At 36.6% G+C, this 18,205-nt stretch overlaps 1 protein-coding gene across 2 annotated transcripts in view; it reads right to left on the reverse strand.

Moving 5' to 3' along the window:
• Positions 1–957: 957 nt before the first annotated feature.
• The window catches only part of PPP2R5A (protein phosphatase 2 regulatory subunit B'alpha), a 71,984-nt gene continuing 54,736 nt past the window's right edge, over positions 958–18,205 (reverse strand). The window contains exons 5-13 of one of the 2 annotated variants that reach the window (XM_078078147.1): positions 15,873–16,003; positions 14,720–14,779; positions 13,716–13,824; positions 13,024–13,077; positions 5,297–5,347; positions 4,693–4,812; positions 4,485–4,612; positions 3,702–3,803; positions 958–2,161 (exon numbers count right to left, since the gene is read on the reverse strand). In XM_078078147.1, the coding sequence (XP_077934273.1) occupies positions 2,029–2,161; positions 3,702–3,803; positions 4,485–4,612; positions 4,693–4,812; positions 5,297–5,347; positions 13,024–13,077; positions 13,716–13,824; positions 14,720–14,779; positions 15,873–16,003 (888 nt within the window). In that variant the 3' untranslated portion in view covers positions 958–2,028. Of the gene's footprint in view, positions 2,605–3,701; positions 3,804–4,484; positions 4,613–4,692; positions 4,813–5,296; positions 5,348–13,023; positions 13,078–13,715; positions 13,825–14,719; positions 14,780–15,872; positions 16,004–18,205 lie in introns of both variants that reach the window. The other variant, XM_078078148.1, reaches the window with a different exon arrangement.

Raw genomic sequence — 18,205 nt, forward strand, 5'->3', positions numbered from 1 at the left:
GAGCATTTTTAAGCTTGTCAAAAAAACTTTACAGCTGCAGCCTGCCCGAATCCACTGTGGCTGTTCAGTGAAAGAAATATATAAACCTTCCACTACCAGACAGTTAGACCTAACCTTTACTTTCTGGAAAGGTAGGGCTGGCCTTTCAGTCTGTGTTCTGTAGTAGGATCACCCTTGCCTTCCTGTGCTGCCCCCAGCTGTCAGTAACACTGGCTGGCCTTGGGTTAGTGCGGAGGTTTTGGCAAAAGCACGTTGATCTGGGTGGCCGGGGTAAGGTGGCTATTTGAGACACTAAAATATGAGCCATGTACCGAAAGGAAGAGTTTCTCCTGGGGCCGCAGCGAGTGAAAGGAGTTGCTTTTACAGTGACCTAGGAATCATGTGCAGGACCCAGGCTAGAGTTTCTCATGAATGCAAAAGAGTGGGAAGTTTACAATAATGTCTAATTTCTGACTCTGCCACAATTTCTCTGGACCTCACCCAGGGAAGTGTTTATTATAGATTTTGAGATTTTTTTTTTTTTTTTTTTAAAGATTTTATTTATTTATTTGACAGAGAGAGACACAGCGAGAGAGGGAACATAAGCAGGGGGAGTGGGGGAGGGAGAAGCAGGCTTCCTGCCGAGCAGGGAGCCCGATGTGGGACTCGATCCCAGGATCCTGGGATCATGACCTGAGCCGAAGGCAGACGCTTAACGACTGAGCCACCCAGGCGCCCTAGATTTTGAGATTTTTAATTCCAAGACATTTAAGATAATTTGAACCTATTCTCTGAACACAGACATGAAGGAAGATGAAAGGATATCCTAAAACTTGGAATTTTATACAGGTATTCTGTAAAACAGATGTACTCTGGTAAGTGGCTGCAGCGGTCATGTATGGCTTTATGAATATAAGGGAGAGCAGGCTGCGTCTGGACGCCTCAGCTTAGAGCTGGAAAAAGCAAACACAACATAGGCCAAATACAAACATAGACTTTATTAAATGCTGCTCAATCCCCCAATGAAGATCTTTCATTACAAAACAGTTTTCCACGCAACTGCAAGAGATTGGAATGGTACTCATAACAAAAGATGTGAGAAATACTTGACCAAGTGAAAACATACAAGACCTCTCTATAGTCAAGAACTCTACAGGGGAAGCCTACTGCATTTCCTTTAAATAAAGCCAGGCAGTGACAGTGAGCGTTCTGCGTCACCACATTGTGGGACTCAAAGCCTCCTTCCCTGGGTCAGGAGGGACTGGAGGAAGGGCAGGTTGTGAGGACTGGAAAGGTCCTGCCTTCAGCCTTTGGGAGGAAGAGGAGGAATGAACTGAGAGGCGGGCTCAGTGTTCACCTGCGCTGCCTCTATGAATCTGGGCTCGTCGCTCTGGGGAGTTGCAGATGAGAGGGGGATATTCATGAGGAACAATCTGAAGAATTTGGTTTACTTTCCCAGCTTTTATTTATATTTTGTGCTTTAAAAAGTCTGGAGATTTAAGTTTCTGCTCAAATTCCAGAGTGCAGTAAATACCTCTAATTAAGGAAGGCTTAGGGCAGGTAACTCCCCCCATCATATTTCTGGGAGCAACAAAGGGAAGAGTAAGGATTACACCTTAGTTTTATTTTAGGAAATGTTCTTTTTCCCAGGATGTAACTAAGGTCTGCAGCAATGTGAAAAGCACATTATAAAAGGGAAAAATATACAGAGCAGACGACTATATCTATGTGCAACACAATCAAAAAAAAAAAGAATTCAAGTCATAATTCTTACCACTCCCATAATTATCTCACTCATATCATAGAGGATAAAGTTCATTCATTTCTGTGAAACTTTAGAAGTGACACAATAAATCCATGATTAGACAAAGGTTACAATATCCTGTGTCCATGATACAGCACAGGGCTATGTTTAGTCCATATTTTTCATTTACAGTTGCCAGAAAAAAAGTTGGCCTTTTCATTATACTGAGAGGTTTGTTTCATAATTTTTACATATTTCAAAAAAGTGTACAAAACTGCCTATCCAACAGAGGTGGTGGGCTTTTTTTATTCATCACTTGTATTGCTGAGAATACTGTGCATGTTGTAAGCACTGTTCTGCTTTTCCAGAGCTTTCTTTAGCTTTAGCTCCTCTAATTTTTTCCATAATTCTTCACGTTCCAATTCCTTCTTTTTCTCTCTGTAGATAAACCAAAATTTTTGTAGTCAGAAACCTCTAATTTAGAGCCTGAAGAAACTTGCTGTTTGGCAGTGTGCTGGGGAACATACTATTCACCCACATTTCACTTCAATCCCTTTACTAAAGCATTTGAGGCCAATTACCTGGAGCACCTAATTATTCTGTGTCACTCTCTTGAGTGATTACTGCCCCTGTGCATCTCCCGTACCAACTGAGAGATACTCCTTGCTTTCCCCTACATATTCCCACATCCACAACCGCTATTGTCATTTGTGCTTTATTACATTCACTCTCTCACCTAACCCTCTTACAGCCGGGAGAGCTGTGATGGTCGTCCTCTTATGGAGACTGAAGGGTGGCTATGAGGTCAGCCTGGAGCCACTTCCGGGTGGAATCATCTTTCTAGCCACTAACTAGTTTGTATCTTTGATGTCAAATGAAAACTGAAGTTTGAAAAGAAAAAAAAAATTCAAAATATTTTTTGTTTCAACCATTTAATTTCAATTCTAAGGAAAACGCTTCTGAATAACTTGGGCGAAACTGTTCTGAAGGACTATATGAACGTCCTTCAGATGTTTTTGCAGATATGATTATTCTTAGTCATGTGAAATATACAAGTTTCATGTGATCCTAATTACTAAGGTTTAAACTATGTACCTAATTTCTTTTCCTGCCTGAAAGGTGCTATTTTTTTTTTTTTTTAAAGAGTTATTGATGGCTAGGATGGCCCTGAAGAAGAGCTATCCTTGTTCTATTTGCCACAAGAAAATCCTGATTAGGAATTTATAGTCAAAAGAGATCAGCTTTTCCAAACAATAGGAGATAAACTTTTTAGAAGTAAATGGTAGTTATTATCCTCAAAAGATGGGTTGGCTCAAGTAGAATGGTTACTGCCTGCCTGATGTTTGAAATAAATGAGAAGAAAGTGATTTTTAGAAGATTATTTTATATATGAAGTTCTCCAAAAGAGGTGATCACTTAGGCAGTTTTATAAATGCTGCTATATGCTACCATCTCTAAAATATTTACTGTTGCAAGGAACAAAATATTAATAGTACTGAGCCAGAGGCATACCCATTATGTGAGCTCCCTCTGACCAAAAAAGAACTATGCTGAACTTTAAGCTACCATTTTGTTAAAATGGGCAACTTAAAACTACCAAACTGTTGTGCAAAGAGCAGCTGAAGAGTAAAGCTCACTATGGAAGCCCATCTGGACAAACGATTTTCAAATACATAGATCAAACTGTATAAATTTGGCATAAATTGTATTTCATGATGCAGATGCTACCAGACCAATGAAGTCTAAGGCTCAGAATGAGATAAACAGGATTTATAATCCACATTAAAACTGTCATCTAACCAACCAGTAGGGGAAGTTTTCTATTTGGAAATGAGTTTGAGCATTACAACCTGAAAGTCTCTAATGTAACTGACTTAAACATTATAATTTTAACTTAGGCAAGATACCTTATTGGACTGAATCACATTCAACTAACCTAAAATATATCAATAACTTGGTAATTAAAAATACCACATACCTTTGTCTTTCAGCTTTGTATGAGCTAGTAAGGTCATCGAAGAGCTTGCCATTCATTTCCATTAGGGTTTTCAGCACGTTGTATACCAGTGCTACAATGGTCCTAAAATGAAAATAAGCAGTGTTGGGTCACAGGAAACGTAACATTATCATCCCTAAATGTTGGCTGATTCACTTAATCCATTTTAGAGATGATAAAGTACAAGAGGTTTAATAGTTTGCTCAAGGTCACATAGATAGTGGTGACAGAGATGATTCAAAATTCACGTGTCTTATATCATGCTTAAATTCTTAAAATGTTAGTTACCTTCATGTCTGCTCTACAGTCTACTGTCTCAAGCTAACAGTATTAAAAGATGAGAAAGAGCTACCTACCATAACTTGTAAGAAAAATAGAAAGTAGGATAAGGATGTTACTGAGGTTAGAATACATGCACAATCTGAACATTGCTAACGTGACCTTAAGCACTTCAGGTTCTCCCTGGGAGAGTGCTAACCCATAGAGGTTTGTGCATCCTCTGCAGATGTTGGGTTGGTCTCCCCAATGGGTTTGACCACACAGTTGTGCAGAATGTCACACTAGATAGTCCTCCCTTCAGGAAGATTTGTAATTTTAAATTGAAGCTAAGAGCTTTATAAAACTGTATCAAGTACACAAAAGAATAGAACTGTGATGTTAACCTTGGAGTAAGCTCCACATCTCTATAGGTTTCATGTATGAGTTAGATCGAAGGACAAAAAGCACAAACACAAGAATAACACAATCAACATAAAAGACACTTACGGATTCCAGTGTTCTTTGGAGATTTTGTACAAACTGCCAAACATAATTGGCAGAATTTTATCAATGTTCTCCTCAATCAAACTAAGAATATATTCATTATTCCAGAAGTACAATGCCCTTTCTGCAACCTAAGAAGACATTTAGAAATGTCAAAACTAGAAGAGAAAAAAGAAATAGTATAAAAATGGCTTTACTGAAAATATCATACCTGAAAATGAGAACTGGATACACACTTGGATATCTGCTTAAAAAGGGGCTCTTCAATTTTTTTGAACTGTGTGGGTTCAATGACATCTAAGATTTCTTCAATTTCTCCTAAAAACATCACCTAGGTTAAAAAAATTTTCTTTTAAGAGACATAACATAAATTATATGGTGTTAACATAGAAAACTATAAATGAGAAGGTTAACTGACAAATTACACAGTGGGCAAAATTAAGGTCTTGATTATATATACATTTTACTATATAATGTTCAGCTATCCCACCAAGTCTCTCTCAATCCCCAAAAGACCACTTCTTGCTCAGCAGCAGTGACAATACAGCCAGCCCAAGGAAGAATTTTTTTTTTTTTAAGGATTTTATTTGACAGAAGGGGTATGGGGGAGCAGCAGAGGGAGAGAAGCAGGCTCCTTGCTGAACAGGCAGCCCGATGTGGGGCTCCATCCCAGAACCCTGGGATCATGACCTGGGCCCAAGGCAGATGCTTAACCAACTGAGCCACCCAGGAACTCCAAGAAGCATGGTTTATAATAAAGCTCTAAGATTAAGAAATTTTAATAAAGTTGTACTGTTTTTTTGAACAAAACCTACCTCTTTCTGACTGCATGTTTTTGGCCAAAATTTCAGCAAACCTCTGATCACCTGCAAAAAAGGAAAAGTTTAGCACAAATTAAGCAATGAAATTTGTTAACCCCAGGAAATTTTTAGTAATTGTGATTATATCAATATTCATTCTGAGGTAGATCAGTATTATTTAATATTTAAGTGTATCCCCAGATTTTCTGCTCAGCTTTATACTTTTATAATAATCCAACAAATATTACCTTTGTACCAGATACTATTCTAGAAGCTAGGAACACAGTGATGAACAAGACAGATGAGATCCCTGATTTTCCATTAAACATAGAAGTTATTTTATTTATTTTTTTATTAAAGATTTTATTTATTTATTTGAGAGAGAGAGAATGAGAAAGAGAGCACATGAGAGGGGGGAGGGTCTGAGGGAGAAGCAGACTCCCTGCTGAGCAGGGAGCCCGATGCAGGACTCAATCCCGGGTCTCCAGGATCATGACCCGAGCCGAAGGCAGTCGCTTAACCAACTGAGCCACCCAGGCGCCCAACATAGAAGTAATTTTAATAGTAAGTGCTATTTAATAAGAAAATTAAGGAAAATATAATGACTGGGTGGGGTGAGGGAGGGAAGTTATTTTAGGGAGAAACTAAGGAACAAAGAATTCCTGTTACTTAAAACCATTTGAAGCATCAGAAAGCTCCCCACTTTATTTCATAGCTAGCACCATCTTGATAACCAAAATACAAGGAAATGATCATGAATTTAAGTGAACACAGTTGCAAAAGTTTGTATTAAACTGAATGTTAACAGTGTATTAACAGAACACTACGACTTGCCCCCTTATGCCTTATTCCAGAAATTCGAGTTCAACTCATTACAGTTTCAAGTTAAAAGGGAAAACTATATGATCATCTCAAAAGATTCAGAACAGTTACTTGATATATTTGACTGATTATATATTCTGATAAATATTTAGTAAGCTAGAATGAAGAGAATTTCTCAGAAACCATCAGCAATCATCTTACATAATGATTTCTTCAAAATACGCTACAAACCATCAGGGCCTGGTACTTTTGTGGAAATAGATTTTTGTTAAGAAATTGGAACTCTTAATTTTTTTTTTTTAAAGATTTTATGTGACAGAGTGCGCACAAGCAGGCGGAGTGTCAGGGAGAGGGAGAAGCAGGCTCCCTGCTCAGAAGGGAGCCCAACGCGGGGCTCGATCCCAGGACCTTGGGATCATGACCTGAGCTGAAGGTAGATGCTTAACCAACAGCCACCCAGGCGCCCCAGAAATATATCTTTGATAGCCTTTTAGGTTATTTTATAGTTGTAGTTCAGTTATATTTTATAGCCTGGTTTAGTAATAAACCCTCATTCAAATTGAAATTGGGAAGAACATTGTTCTGGAGACAATCCAGTAAGTTAAAAAGGATCTGATGAATAATCTCGGACAGGAATACCAGAATTATACTTATTTAAGTATGTAAAAGTATATAATGATTATATACCCCCTAATTTAAAAAAAAAACTGAAAAATTACTAAACTGAGTAGGAAAGTTCAATATGTGACCAGATAAATATATAAAAATCAATACCTTTATAAAACAAAGTGTCAGTAATAATAAAAGATGCATTTCATAACAAAAACTAATGTACATAAATAAAATTTGCAAGAAATGTTTACTGATCATGAAACACTTCAAATACAAGATTCAGTATCATACATTTTTCCTACATTTAATGTAATTTCAATCAAATACCAACTAAATAGGGTGCCTGGGTGGCTCAGATGGTTAAGCATCTGCCTTCGGCTCAGGTCATGATCTCAGGGTCCTGGGATCGAGTCCCGCATCGGGCTCCCTGCTCCTTGGGAGCCTGCTTCTCCCTCTGCCTCTCTCTCTCTCTCTCTCTCTCTCATGAATAAATAAATAAAATCTTAAAAAAAAAAAAACCAACTAAATAACTTTCTGAAACTAAAAACATTTATTCTAAAATCCATAAATGTAAGCAAATAACCAAGAATTTTTTTGTGGGGGTAGGGGGAGAATTAATGGAATGGAACCCCCATTACTGATAACAGCAACTAAAACAAGATGATAGCACAGAAACTGACAAAAAGATATGAAATAGGGATGCTTCGCTGGCTCAGAGCATGTGACTCTTGATCTTGGGGTCATGAGTTCAGCCCCACGTTGGGTAGAAAGCTTAAAGAAAACACGGGAGGTATGAAATAGAGGAGTATCTACACTCATGTGTAAATGGGGTTTAGTATGACAATGGTAGCATTTCAGTTCCATGGGAAATAGATGAATTAGCCAATTAAAGTGGTGGTACTTGGACTGTTGTCTCACCAGTTAGAAAGAAAAAATTGTGGCTCTGTTGATAGCCAGACTCCTAAAATGATCTTCCATGATCCTTACCTTCCTGAATTCACACACTTGTGTAATCCAATCCCCACAAGTTGGGCTGGCCTAGTAACTTGCTTCTAACAAACAGAATGCGGCCAAAGGGACAGAATATCATTCCCATGAGTAAGTTACAAGAGATTGTGACATACAGCTTACTAGCAGACTCTAGAGCCTTCTTGTCTTGCAAACTTTGATAAAGCTGATATGCTGGAGAGGCCCACATGACAAGGAACTGAGGGTGGCCTCTAACCAAGAGCCAGCTATGAATTTGAGGCCCTCAGTCCAACATCACTTGAGGAACTGAATTCTGCCAATACCCACATGGACTCAGAAGCAGATCCTTCCTCATTTAATCCTTTCTATGAGACCCCAGCCTGGGCCAACACCTTGACTGCGGCCTGGCAAGAGACCTTAAAGCAGAGGACCCAGCTACGTAATGCCTGGATTCGTGCTTCACAGAAACAATGAAATAATAAATGTTTTTGTTTTAAGCCACTAAGTTTTGTGATAATTTGTTAGATAGCAATAGAAACTAATACGTTTTTTACCCTTGTCACATACAAATTTCAATTTCAGATGGTGTAATGAGTTAAATGATGGCCCCCCAAAAGGTATGTCTATGTCCTAATCTCTAGAATCTATGAATGTGACTTATTTGGAAAATGAGCCTTTGCAAATATAATCAGTTAAGAATCTCAAGATGAGATCATCCTGGATTATCCGGTTAGGCCCTAAATCCAGTGACATGTCCTTATAAAAGACACACACAGGACAGACAGAAGCAGCAGCAGAAGCAGCAGCAGTATGAGACTGCAGACATGCCACAAGCTGAGGAACACCTGGAGACACCAGAAACTGGAAGACGCAAGGAATGGCATCTCCCCTAGAGGATCTGGAGGGAGTGCAGCCCTGCTGCACTTTTGGACTTCTGACCTTCAGAACTCTGAGAGAATAAATTTCTGTTATTTTAAGCCACCAAGTTTGTGGTAATTCACCATGGCAGCCCTAGGAAACTTACTGATGGAATAAAGTTTTTATAGGTAAAAACTAAATCCATAAAATAACTAGGATACTGGAGAATATTGGGGTGCCTGGGTGGCTTAGTTGGCTAAGCGTCAGACTCTTATTTTGGATCAGGTCATGATCTCAGGGTTTGAGATCAAGCACCACATAGGGCTCTGTGATGGGTGTGGAGCCTGCTTATTAAGATTCTCTCCCTCTGTCCCTCCACCTCCCCCCACTCCCGCACCCCCCCCACTCTCTCTTAAAAGATTTTTCTTAGCATGACATCAAGGCCAAAAAACCATGATGATGAATAGATTCCACTACATAATTTATTATTATTATTATTATTTAAAGATTTATTTATTTGAGAGAGCGAGAGAGAGAGAGAGAGTACATGAGAGGGGGGACGGTTAGAGGAAGAAGCAGGCTCCTCGCTGAGCAGGGAGCCCGATGCGGGACTCGATCCAGGGACTACAGGATCATGACCTGAGCCGAAGGCAGTCGCTTAACCAACTGAGCCACCCAGGCGCCCTATTATTTTTTTTAGTTCTTTAGGGTAAAGATTAAAAACTATATTCAAACTTAGAAACTCCAAATGGATAAAAACTATTTGCAAACTATTAACAGGAAAATGATTAAAAGTAGGCAAACGACCCAAAAATGTAAATGACCAATAACTATATAAAAGGATGGCTTAATCCTCGTAGTAATAATAAAAAAAGCATATTAAAATAATATTTCATACCAGGTGCCTGGGTGGCTCAGTCAGTTAAACGTCTGACTTTGACTCAGGACATGATCTCAGGATCCTGGGATCCAGCTCCAAGTGAGGCTTCCTGCTCAGTGGGGAGTCTCCTTTTCCCCCTCCCTCTCCCTCTGCCTCTTCCTCCACTCATGCTCTCTCTCTCCAATAAATATAAAATCTTTAAAAAATAATATTTCGCATTCGCCAGGGGTGCATGGGTGGCTCGCGTCTGCCTTCAGCTCAGGTCATGATCCCAGAATCCAGGAATCGAGCCCCGCATGGGGCTCCCTGCTCAGCGGGGAGCCTGCTTCTCCCTCTCCCTCTGCCTGCTGCTCCCCCTGCTTGTGCTCTCTCTCGCTATCAAATCAATAAAATCTTTTTAAAAAATTTAAAAAATAGTATTTCATACCTATTTGACTAGCAAATTAAAGCTTAATTTTCAGCATTGGTGAGGGTGAGGGAAAAGGCATCTTCAGACTCTGGACTGAAATATTAAATTGTTGAAACATTTTGGAAGGCAACTTGGAATATGTTAAAATTTCCATGTACTCGGGGCACCTGGGTGGCTCAGTTGGTTAAGCAACTGCCTTCGGCTCAGTTCATGATTCTGGAGTCCTGGGATCAAGTCCCACATCGGGCTCCCTGCTCAGCGGGGGGTCTGCTTCTCCCTCTGACCCTTCCCCTCTCATGCTCTCTGTCTCCCATTCTCTCTCTCAGATAAATAAATAAAATCTTTAAAAAAAAAAAAAAAATTTCCATGTACTCTTTGACCTAGTCACATGGTTTTAATTTTAATAATTTTTAAACATTTATATACATGGGACACCTGGCTGGCTCAGTTGATAAGAGATGCAACTCTTAATCTCGGGGTCATGAGTTTGAACCCCACACTGGGTGTAGAGATTACCTAAAAATTTTTTTAAATTAAATACTTAAAAAAAGTCATATACAGTAAAAAAAAAATTTTTTTTTGGTGTGCTGTCCTGAGGGCTTTTATACACACATAGATATCAGGACTTTTATACACACATAGGTTTTGATTTTGTTACCAGCACCACAGACAGGACACAAAAATTCCAACACCCTAAACATCCCCTCACCCAGCAACATGTTTCAACTACTCATGTGCCCATTAACTGAAGATTAAATGTGTTATGGAATCTGATGTTACCAGTGAAAACAATGAAACAGATTAATGTGGAAAGATAGCCACATTATACTGAGAAGTGAAAAAACCTGGTCAGCACTGTCCCACTGTTTAACCTAGAAAAAATTTCTAGGAATATATTCACCAAAGATGGTTATCTTTTAGGGAACAAGATTTTAAGGAATTTCCTCCAACTTGTGCTTTATGATTTTGTATTGTGTGAACCAAATTAATACACGTTATTTTCATAAATGGAAGTAACAATAAAGTCATTTTAGAAAAATAATTTTTTTTTTTTTTTTTTTTTTAAGATTTTATTTATTTGCGAGAGAGAGAATGAGAGACAGAGAGCATGAGAGGGAGGAGGGTCAGAGGGAGAAGCAGACTCCCTGCCGAGCAGGGAGCCCGATGTGGGACTCGATCCCAGGACTCCAGGATCATGACCTGAGCCGAAGGCAGTCGCTTAACCAACTGAGCCACCCAGGCGCCCCTAGAAAAATAATTTTAATTGAGGATATAGGTACACAAATAATGTAATAAACTAGCCAAAGCTCTGACTTATTTATAATTTGTAGGAAGCTTTGATATGAATAGCAGGTTTCTAGAGAATGAGTATGAAGGCTCAAACCCAAGTATCATGGCCATAATTTGGGTGCTGAATGGCCTATGGTAGAAACTGCAAGATCTATGTATCTACAAATCTTTATGAATTGAAAAATATTTTCCTAGGGCGCCTGGGTGGCTCAGTTGGTTAAGCGACTGCCTTCGGCTCAGGTCATGATCCTGGAGTCCCTGGATCGAGTCCCGCATCGGGCTCCCTGCTCGGCGGGGAGCCTGCTTCTCCCTATGACCCTCACCCCTCTCATGTGCTCTCTCTCTCTGTCTCAAATAAAAAAAAAAAAAATCTTTAAAAAAAAAAAAAGAAAAGAAAAATATTTTCCTTTGTCAACTTGGACATTTACCTTCCTACCTCCTCATCCTGTTTCTATTTCCATTAACTCAGCTCACGTAAGACAGACATCTAGCCATGATCCCCCTCTCCAATCTACTCTTTAAAAAGAAATCACCTATCTTCTCCCCTATCCACCCCATATTAATTTATATTTAAATTACATCTGTCTATAATTCAATTATGAACCATGACTTATTATGTTATGGGTTTTGTCTTAATTCTGAGGAGAGGTACCATGGATTTATATTAAGTTTTAATTCACTTTAGAGGTTTATGTGGTTTCATGTGAATACTAGGCTTCTAATTCTCCTGATTTATCTTTAAAAACTGTTTTTTTTAGCTGTTTCCAGAAAGATCTGCAAGTCTAAAAGTTCAAAAACTCCAAGTATTAGGGAGTGGAAAAATATCTCTTGTTCCTTTACAGGAAGTTCAAGTCAGAGGAAGAGCACTAAGTTCATAATCTTTTCAAGCATGCCTAAGGATAGCCTAAGTAACTTCATAATAAAGAAAATCTTATTTAAATCCTTCAAATCTTTTGCTATTCTTCAAGAACTCTTAAGTTTAAATATTTAGATTTAGGATGCCTTGAAAACATTCTCTCAAAATACTTACTTCACCAATGTTAAAAGGTTGTTTTGTTCGCTTTCATACTTTTCTATTTTCTCCCTACCTTTTCTTTTCTTGGATCTTCAATGTTCATAACATTTTTATTCTCTCCTGAATCTTCTCATTGTAGGCAAATAGCAGAATTCAAAGAATGAACTCAAACTTAAGAGTTCTTGAAGTTCAGTTCAACTGCTATGTTGATTCATAAACAACCTTTATTCCAAGATTACATCTGGATCACCAAAGGCAAGGAAATGTTTCCAATCCCTATCATGTGGTTTATCATTAATAAGAGGGAAAATCCTATTTCTAAAAAAAAAACTCCAAGGACTCTCACAGTATGTTTTAATTTTAAAAGGTGAATGAAGGGTAGCCGGGGTGGCTCAGTCGGTTGGGCATCCAACTCTTGTTTTCAGCTCATGTCATGGGATGGAGCCCCGAGTAGGGCTCCATGCTCAGTGGGGAGTCTGCTTGAGATTCTCTCCCTCTCTCTCTGCCCCTCCCCCAGCTCATGTGCACACTCTCTAAAAATAAATATATCTTAAAAAAAAAAAAAGGTGAGTGAAGAATAAAAAGATTACCAGTGAAGATAATATGCATATAAAATTTCACTGCAGTCATTGGATCCTGTCATCACACATCTCAACTATGATATCTTAATATTAATCTATATTTAAGTTATTCAAGATACAACTTCTAACTTGTGAGAACTCCCCCTCCCAACACTGTTCTTTCAATGCAGATTAACTTAACATTCCTTCTAAAGGACTTTAAAGTATATTACTACTGCTGTTTGACAACTTTACAATGGTATAAAGAAAGGTACAACAAAATGCTACAATGCACATTAGAGACATAAAAAGAAATAGAACACTTACTGGTTCTGTTAGTGTAGTATCCTTCTCCAGGAACTGTACGACACAGTAGGCTAGCTAAAATGTAAGGGACAGTTTATAAATATTAATGAATGAAATAACAGTAATACAGGATTTTTATATTTAGTTAACAAAAAGGACTACCTCATTTTAATAAATTTTACTCTCAATACATAAACACGAATATACTCACTACTGTGTAACTTTTAACCTTGAAAGTAACTTCTCTGTCAAAAAAGATGTTCTTTTTTCAGGAGTTACCTTCTGAATGTAAAGTGAAGTGAAACAGGACTAAAGCTAACATTTTAGTTTTTCAGCATGTTTCTGCACGTATACCTGTACTGACAGGGTATTATTCTCTAAATACTCATGCAGCCTAAAATCACTGTCCAACTATGCTATCTAGGCTAGATGGAACATTCTGCAGATATGTGGGACTCATTCAAAGTCAGGGCCTGGACCAGAAAACTTGATGTTATCTCTCCTATATTTACACTTAAAGTGCACTGAGCTTATTTAATAAAGCTAAATATCATAATACTTATAAATTATAATGAAAATTTGCCTTGAGCAATTTACAAAGCAAATTGCTTAATTATACCTAAAATTGCTGCCTTAATATTTCTCAATTTCTCTGCCTTTATATCAGCCTTTGAAACAATATTCATTTCATTTGAAATTTGTCTGAAACTTACCTGAGCATGAAACAAAGCTAATCCTTTTGCAGTATGCATAGGAATAAGAACCTTCATTAGAAATTGTTTATGTTCTGCTTTCAGTGGCAATGCAAAGCCATTGATAATACTGGAGGGAAAAAAAGGCAGGGGGAAGGGTTAAGTAGTTACTACTTTATTTCCAAAAATTATATCCATGATCACATAAGGAACAGTGTTCTGCTTCAATCCTGGTGTTGAATGACTTACCCATCTTCAAACAAGACTGGTTCCTCTAAGTCATTCAATGATCCCAAAAGAAAACGGACTGCCAATTAAAGTCCCACTAAGTAATTTCTACCTTCATTTTCTATAAAGCCTATCACTTTATTTATGCATTATTGCCTTTATTCTCCTACCTAAAGCCACAGGGGAGTCAATATCACAATGCTGTTAGAACTTTCAATAGTTTCTGAAGCAAAAAGTATTTTCTGACGTAAATTTTGAAGTTTCTCCTACTTTGCTGAAAGATTTGAAATTAAGAATTTTCTCCATAATCATTCTCTAACTATAAATAGAGGGGGCCTAATCTCAAGTTAATACTGCTGTGTGATGAATAAGGAAGGCAAAATGTTCATGTAAACAAAAAGGCTACAGATTCTTCTAAAAAGAACAGATGGATTAGGACTGGCCTATCAATATCTCAACAAGAATTCTTATAAGTTTATCAAAGATTCACAATAGTTTACTTCATTTCTTCCCAATCAAATCCTAGAAATTTCTGAGGCAGTCTGGTAAGATCAGGCATAAAACATGCCACAGCTTCAAAAGCAGGCAGCCTATTCTAAAACAGATGTCTTGCATGGCAAGTACTTTAATATGCTGACCGCTTAAAAGCTATAAAAAGAATTCAGTTGAGAAACTATGTCTTGTGCTCTATATTTAAACTCTAAAATATGAAATAATTTCTCCAACCCCAGCTAAGATTCTAATACATAAAACATTCAAAGTTATTTAACTCTTTAAAAACAAAAAAACTGACTTACCTTCCTAATATTTCAAGGAGTTCAGCAACACCATTGAAATGTTCTGTTTCATATATAAACCTGAATTTAAAATAAAGATAGATGTAATGAAAACTCAAACATTAGAAAACTAAACTGAGAGAAGAGGCAGGAAGGTAAAGAAATCAATCCTAAGCGCAACTATAAGAAACGTACAAGCATGCTTCAGGAATTCTTTGTAAACTATTTTGTCCCAAATTAGTTACTTCTTTTGCTAAAACTAGCCACAAAGATAATGGAATATTACTTCACCTGGAATATTTTATTTTACTTAAAAATTTAAAAGAAAGATGGGTTTTCTCAAGGAAATACTTTTCAAAATAGGAAACCTCCACCCATAGGAAAATCCATGAGAAAAAGACCCATATGTAATAAAGCCACTTTTATTCATAGCTTCGCTAAACCTAAACTACACAGGCTGCCTAGCTTTCCAAGATTAGGTTTGCTGTTAAAGCAGGAAGTCATAAACTCAAATGACTACAGGACAGGGAAGGTGTTAAATGAGTAAAGTGGACTTAGGAAAGGAGGACAGAGACCTGCAGAAAGATGCGCTCTCTAGAGGAGACAGCTGTTACTGATTTGATTTCTAATTGTTACAACGTGGGAATGCTAGCCTAATTCTGCCAGATTTCCAATTAAAACAAACAAGCCAAACCTGAAATATGGGTATATTAAAGCTAAATCTCCTAATTAGAAGCAACTACTTGACAGATTATCATTTATAAAATAGTCAAAATATAGGCTCCATATAAATTTAATTAGCTTTGTCAGAAAAACAAATGAAAGTACTTTCAAGAGCAAATGATTTAAATAGTATTTATACATATTTTTTTAAACAAAAAGCTCAAAGAAATAGGTAACTAGACAAATTCAATGAATTTTAAACATGAACACTGGTATTACCTATTAAAAATAGTCTTCATTACTACTATCCACTCACATGAGAAGTAGGTTACAAGTTTCTAAAAAGTTATATGCAATCAAGTGACACCCACAAAATATGCTAAAAATGACTCAAATACTATCAATTAAATTAACAGAGTTCAGATATTAAAAATTAATCTAAAGGAAGTGGAATAAAAAGAAAACGTGGAGGGGAAAAAAAGTGCTGTATATGAATATATGACAAGTTTACCTGAGGAAAATGTTGTTAATTTGTTTTCTGATGAATGCTCTTAATCCAAGAAATTTCCCATAAATTCGGTGCAGAACAGTCTTCAGGAAGTCACGTTCTCTGGGATCTTCACTATCAAAAAGCTCCAGGAGCTTTAAAAAAAATCTGAGAAATTACTTTTTAAAAATAATTGAGCTAAAACTTCACTTTATTCTAATTTGATTTAGAGATAAACCATGAAATCTTTAAAACATTTTTTAAAGATTCTTAAAGATTCTGCCTTAGGTTGATTTTATTCTTGCTAAATAATGAAGCTAAAGAAAAGCTTAAGGAGTATTTTTCACTTCATTTCAAAAAAACAACATAATAATATAAACCCTTCAAAAAAAAGTGGGATTTTTTTTATTTTTGCCTTGCCACTCATTTTAAAATTCTATCCTATTCTTGACTACTAACCATGGCTCATAATTTTAGAGTATTGAGATTTGAGAGATTTTTAGTGCTAATAATTTAAAACGACATACAAAAATCTTAAGCTTGCAAACTGCAAGTCATTATAAATAAATGAAGTTTAAAAAATACACATGTGCAAATGAGTATTTACAGTTTACTAGAATTATTTATACAAACCAAAGCTGTTTTGTGGTTTTACACTAAAAATCAAGTCAGCAGATACATGCTAAGCAAAAATCATTCATGAAATAATGAAATAAACGATGAGAGACCACAGATTTTTACTTAAAGTCACCTTAGCAACCAGCTGCAAAATTTTAAACCAGTTCAAACTGGCCAAATCATCATTTTCCTATACCTCTCTACACAACTCTTCCGCAAAGGCAGGATAAAGAGATCTGTGAAAAATTTAAAGTCAAAAGCTCAAATTTCCATTTTTAAAATGGTAAAGTGAATTTCTTCTGTCAAAAAATGGTATTACTGTATTTTAAATAAAACATTTGATTTTGGGGGCACCTGGGTGGCTCAGTCGGTTAAGTGACTGCCTTCACTCAGGTCATGATCCTGGAGTCCCAGGATCGATTCCCATATCGGGCTCCCTGCTCGGCGGGGAGTCTGCTTCTCCCTCTGACCCTCCCCCCTCTCATGCTCTCTCTCTCTCAAATAAAATAAAATCTTTAAAAAAAATCATTCGATTTTCTTAGGAAAAATTTTAAAATACTCCCTTCTCTATAGAATATAATTACGTATATGAAGTCATCAAGAAATTCTATGTTCTGTACTTTGATATTGATAATTACAATCAAGATGGCAAGCTCTGAACCTCATCAAAGTTCTTTTCCCATTCTGTCTTGAATTATATGTAACTGTTTACATATGCATCTCTTCTACTAGAGTGAATATTTTTTGAGGGCGGTGATGACTTTAGTCATATTTATATGTCCCTAAACAAATGTCTTGTTTATAGTTTGCATTCTTTTTTCACTAGGTTATTAAAGTCCTGAATGAGGCTCCAGCCAAAAATACCTAGAGTATAAGAATTTGTGTTTATATACCTAATAAATTCAGTTCAAATTATTCTAATTAAAAATGGCTAAACTACTCACTTGAGACACTCAAATCCAAGTTTCTGATGTTGGGTTTACTTAGAAGATAAGCTTTCAAATTAATAAAAGGGGCCCTTAATTGTTAAGGCTGACATGTTTAATTCAAGAACAAATATAATCTAGTAGTTGTTGATCCTCAGGAGAAAACTATTAAACTAGAGAATAGCTGTTAGCCAAGTTTCAAATCTATTTAAAGAAACTTATTTTAAAGTATTAATCTAAATAAAATAATCTATTTAGAAATATAAATAGATATAAATAAATAAATATAAATTCATGTAATAAAACACATATAAACCTTGTCATCAAGAAATTGTTTCTTATTCTGGCTGTGATACTTACATCTAACTGTGCTTTTAAGGGTAATTCATAACCTCTGAGCTTTTTCATCATTGATAAAATGAGGAAGGTTGAGTCTAATCTTTTTTTTTTTTTTTTAAGTTTAAGAAGGTAATATCATAGTCTAGTTCCAATCCTGACTGTCCCAGCAACTAGCTGTGTGGAATTAGACATAGTCTAGTTCTTTATAAGCATATAAGAACAGTGCCTGGCACATAAAAGTATGCACTCAATAATTCTTAGCTTCCTTTTTTCTTCTGAAATCCTATGACTTGAACATAACTTGGAATTATGCAAGTGTTTTTTTCTCTTGAAATAATGAATGTCCACATTTATATTTAAATTTTTTTTCCTGTACTTTTAAGTCTTAAAATTACCACATAATCAAATAACTTCAAAATACAAAAGCTGAGAATTCCCTTATATACAAAAGTAACATAATAAGAATAACTAAGA

The sequence above is a fragment of the Halichoerus grypus genome, chromosome 7, assembly GCF_964656455.1.
Source record: "Halichoerus grypus chromosome 7, mHalGry1.hap1.1, whole genome shotgun sequence".
Taxonomy (NCBI): domain Eukaryota; kingdom Metazoa; phylum Chordata; class Mammalia; order Carnivora; family Phocidae; genus Halichoerus; species Halichoerus grypus.